The 3381-nt window shown below is 40.0% G+C and overlaps 1 protein-coding gene across 1 annotated transcript; it reads left to right on the top strand.

Annotated features, from left to right (window-relative positions):
* Nucleotides 1–323: 323 nt before the first annotated feature.
* LOC115116569 (fish-egg lectin-like) lies at nt 324–2562 on the top strand. The gene is made up of 5 exons (XM_029645063.2): nt 324–431; nt 558–791; nt 980–1197; nt 1328–1446; nt 1935–2562. Exons 1-5 carry the CDS (start codon nt 377–379, stop codon nt 2074–2076), a joined length of 768 nt encoding a protein of 255 aa, XP_029500923.1. The 5' UTR covers nt 324–376; the 3' UTR covers nt 2077–2562.
* Nucleotides 2563–3381: the final 819 nt, after the last annotated feature.

Raw genomic sequence — 3381 nt, 5'->3', positions numbered from 1 at the left:
CATTTGTGTGTGTGTGTGTGTGTGTGCGTGCATGGTTGTGTGTGTGTGCGGGGGGAATTATATCCACCTCCCATGAACTTTACCTTGGAACAGGATGTTTGTCAAATGTAAATAGCTCATTAACACTTTTATATTACTATTGTGTCTTTGTGTGGGAGAGGGTGGGGTTATATCCTCCTGCCAACTTCTCCTTGGAACAGTTGGTTGTCCTCCTCCTGTTAACTTTTCCTTGGAACAGGTTTTTTGTCAAATATAAATAGCTCATTAATAATTATTTTATGGGGGTTGCTGTTTGCAGGGCTATATATATGAGGGGACAAAGTATGTGTTCAACCAAACTGCAACCAGACTTATACCGTAGATCTACTGAGACATCATGAGAGCCACTCCAGCCATCCTATTGGTCCTCTGTCTCCTAGCCGCCAGTCATGGTAAGTAACCATCATCTTAAACATGCTTGATCAACATCGAATTGGTCATCAAGTTGGCTCCATAATGTCATCCTCCTTTTTACTGGTTTGCTTTACTCATGTGTCATTGATCTGGTATCTCCATAGCCTGGGACTGTCAGCCTGTAGTGGATATCAAGAATCTGGTGCAGATCGATGCAGGACTGGGGCAAGTGGTTGCTACGAACACAAGTCAAATCCCCTACTACCTGGTAGGTGATGAATGGATCCCCCTGCCTGGTTCCCTGAAGCATATCACTGTAGGACCAGCAGGGATCTGGGGTATCAACAAGGCAGACTCAATCTACAAGTATGTTGCCGGTAACTGGGTGCAAGCTGCAGGTTAGTGGAGAGCATTGCTCAATATTTATCCAGAGGACACCTGCTTCTTAGCTTTCCTGATACCATCAGGCTGTTGAGAAAAGTATTAATGTGTTACATGTTTAACGTAATGCCATTGTAAGTCATTTGGCAGAACTCACAGATACGCACTTCATGTTTGCTTGTCTGTCTCTCTTTGTGGTCTTCAGGCAGTCTGAAGCAGTTGGATGCTGGAGGTGACCAATTTGTTGTGGGGGTCTACATGAAAGATACCTCATTCTGTCTGACAAGTAGTGCCACAGTTGGCTACAAGGGTCCAGGTTCACCCCTTCCATGGACAGGATTGCCAGGAAGTGTGAAGTATTCTAGTTGCGGACCTTTTGGGTGCTGGGCAGTCAACAAGAATGATGATATCTTCTTAATGAGTGTAAGATCTGGGAAAGAGTGTGAGAGCTGGAGCAGAGTAGTAGAGGATGGAGAACCTCAGTTATTTTAAAACTGTTTCATATTATATCTGTTGTAATTGTCCTAAAACCCTGGTTGAATCTGTTTTCCAGCTGAATCAAGACTGCCGAAACAACGGGTGGAGTCACATTGACGGCAAGCTTTCCATGATTGAAGTGGCAACTGATGGTAGTGTCTTTGGGGTCACCTCTGCGGGTAGTGTTTATACCAGGTAAGGTTGCTACTGAACTATGTGTATGGTTCCACCCTCTTTCCACATTATTTCCACACATGATTAAATCATTTGAAAATGACTTGTAATAATAACTTGAATGATAACTCTTATCCTTACTGTACATGCTTTGTGAAGCAAAAAATGTAAATTAATTTCTTATCTACATTTTTTAAATTTAAAATCTAAACTTATAATAGACTTATAAAGAAATGTGTAGATCGTGTAAGGTAAAATATGTAAAAGTTGGATCTCCTTTTAAAGCTACAGTTTGGGATGCAAAAATCTATGGCTATATACAATTATATAAGTCTAACAATGTATGCACTTTATAAAACATTTATGAGCTTTAAATGTGAAATGCCATTTTCAAATAGTGTATGTTGATGTTAGGGTGGTGCTGGAGATTATTAGTATGAAGTAGCAACATTTAGAAATGTCCCTTTAAGCTCATGAGGCATGTGAACCCACCTCCTTCTTCAACACAGAGACGGCATCACAGCCAGTAAACCAGAGGGCACCGGATGGAGCCATATCCCAATGTGCATGATAATGAAGCATGTGACCTACGACCTGGGCCGTCTTTGGGTCGTCTCCAAGTCCGGCTTCGCCATGGTGTGCACACATTAGCCTCTCCTCTGCATCTGAAGGACGTTCAGTATCTGACAAGTTCACTTGCTAACTCATTGATGTTGGTTTCTAGAAGAGCCTTCTGCTTGAGAAATGTTTATGTTATTTCACAAGATCCCTTAATACAAAAACAACATTTCTTTAACTATACTTTTTCAGTACCTCATCTCTATCAATATTAAATCAATGATCTTATTGACATGATAAAAATGTTCGGTGAAGATTTATTCTCACACAAAATTGACCAGCAACAGCATTATTTAAGTTGTGTGCTATTTTCTTGATCAGTCCTTGATTAACACCTAAATAGATCTTTGCCATGGAGGCTATTTAACTATAGGGTAAACTAGGGCACAGTCATGTTGCTCACAATCCACATGGGTTTTGCTGTTCTTCAGAGGTCATCAGTAGGGTTGGATGGAATCCTTGTTCTTGCTCATTATCTCCTATAATTTCCCTCAAATAAAGCATTCATTTTGAAACTCATTTCAGTGGTTTTAAATCATATTGAACAGGGGGATTTAAGGTAGCTGTGCAAATATCCAGTTAAAGATCTGTTTTGTGAATCTTCTTACTTATAAAGTTAAATATGACTAGAGTGCTACAGTACTACAGTGTGCAGGAACTGGTGAACCTTTAGTTCCCTGATGCATAGTTTGATTTACAGGTCTCCTATTAATGTAGTGTCAGGGACATACAGTGGTGTAAGAATACTTGAAAGTACTACTTAATTAGTTTTTGTGCTTTACTATTTCTATATAGAGTACCAATCAAAAGTTTGGACACACCTACTCATTCAAGGGTTTTCCTTTATTTTTGTTATATTCTAGACTGTGGAATAATAGTGAAGACATCAAAACTATGAAATAACATATATGGAATCATGTAGTAACCAAAAAAAGTGTTCAATAAATCAAAATATATTTTATATTTGAGATTCTTCAAAGTAGCCACCCTTTGCCTTGATCACAGCTTTGCACACTCTTGGCATTCTCTCAACCAGCTTCATGAGGTAGTCACCTGGAATGCATTTCAATTAACAGGTGTGCCTTGTTCAAAGTTAATTTGTGGAATTTCTTTCCTTCTTAATGCGTTTGAGTCAATCAGTTGTGTTGTGACAAGGTAGAGGTGGTATACAGAAGATAGCCCTATTTAGTAAAAGACAAAGTGTCACGTCTGCTCCCGCTCTCCTTCCGCCAGGCTGCACAGCATTACGCACTCCTGCCACCACCATTATGCACACCTGCTTACCCTCGTCACACGCTACAGCGATTCATTGGACTCAATCACCTGTGTTATTACCTC

This window comes from Oncorhynchus nerka, linkage group LG8 (assembly GCF_034236695.1).
Source record: "Oncorhynchus nerka isolate Pitt River linkage group LG8, Oner_Uvic_2.0, whole genome shotgun sequence".
In the NCBI taxonomy this organism is placed as follows: Eukaryota; Metazoa; Chordata; class Actinopteri; order Salmoniformes; family Salmonidae; genus Oncorhynchus; species Oncorhynchus nerka.
This window is presented reverse-complemented; position numbering and strand designations above follow the sequence as displayed.

Coding starts and splice junctions, on each gene's coding strand:
- LOC115116569 (XM_029645063.2), top strand. CDS start 377: ATGAGAGCCACTCCAGCCATCCTATTGGTCCTCTGTCTCCTAGCCGCC. Junction 792..979: donor TAACTGGGTGCAAGCTGCAG/GTTAGTGGAGAG, acceptor TGTGGTCTTCAG/GCAGTCTGAAGCAGTTGGAT. Junction 1,447..1,934: donor GCGGGTAGTGTTTATACCAG/GTAAGGTTGCTA, acceptor TCTTCAACACAG/AGACGGCATCACAGCCAGTA.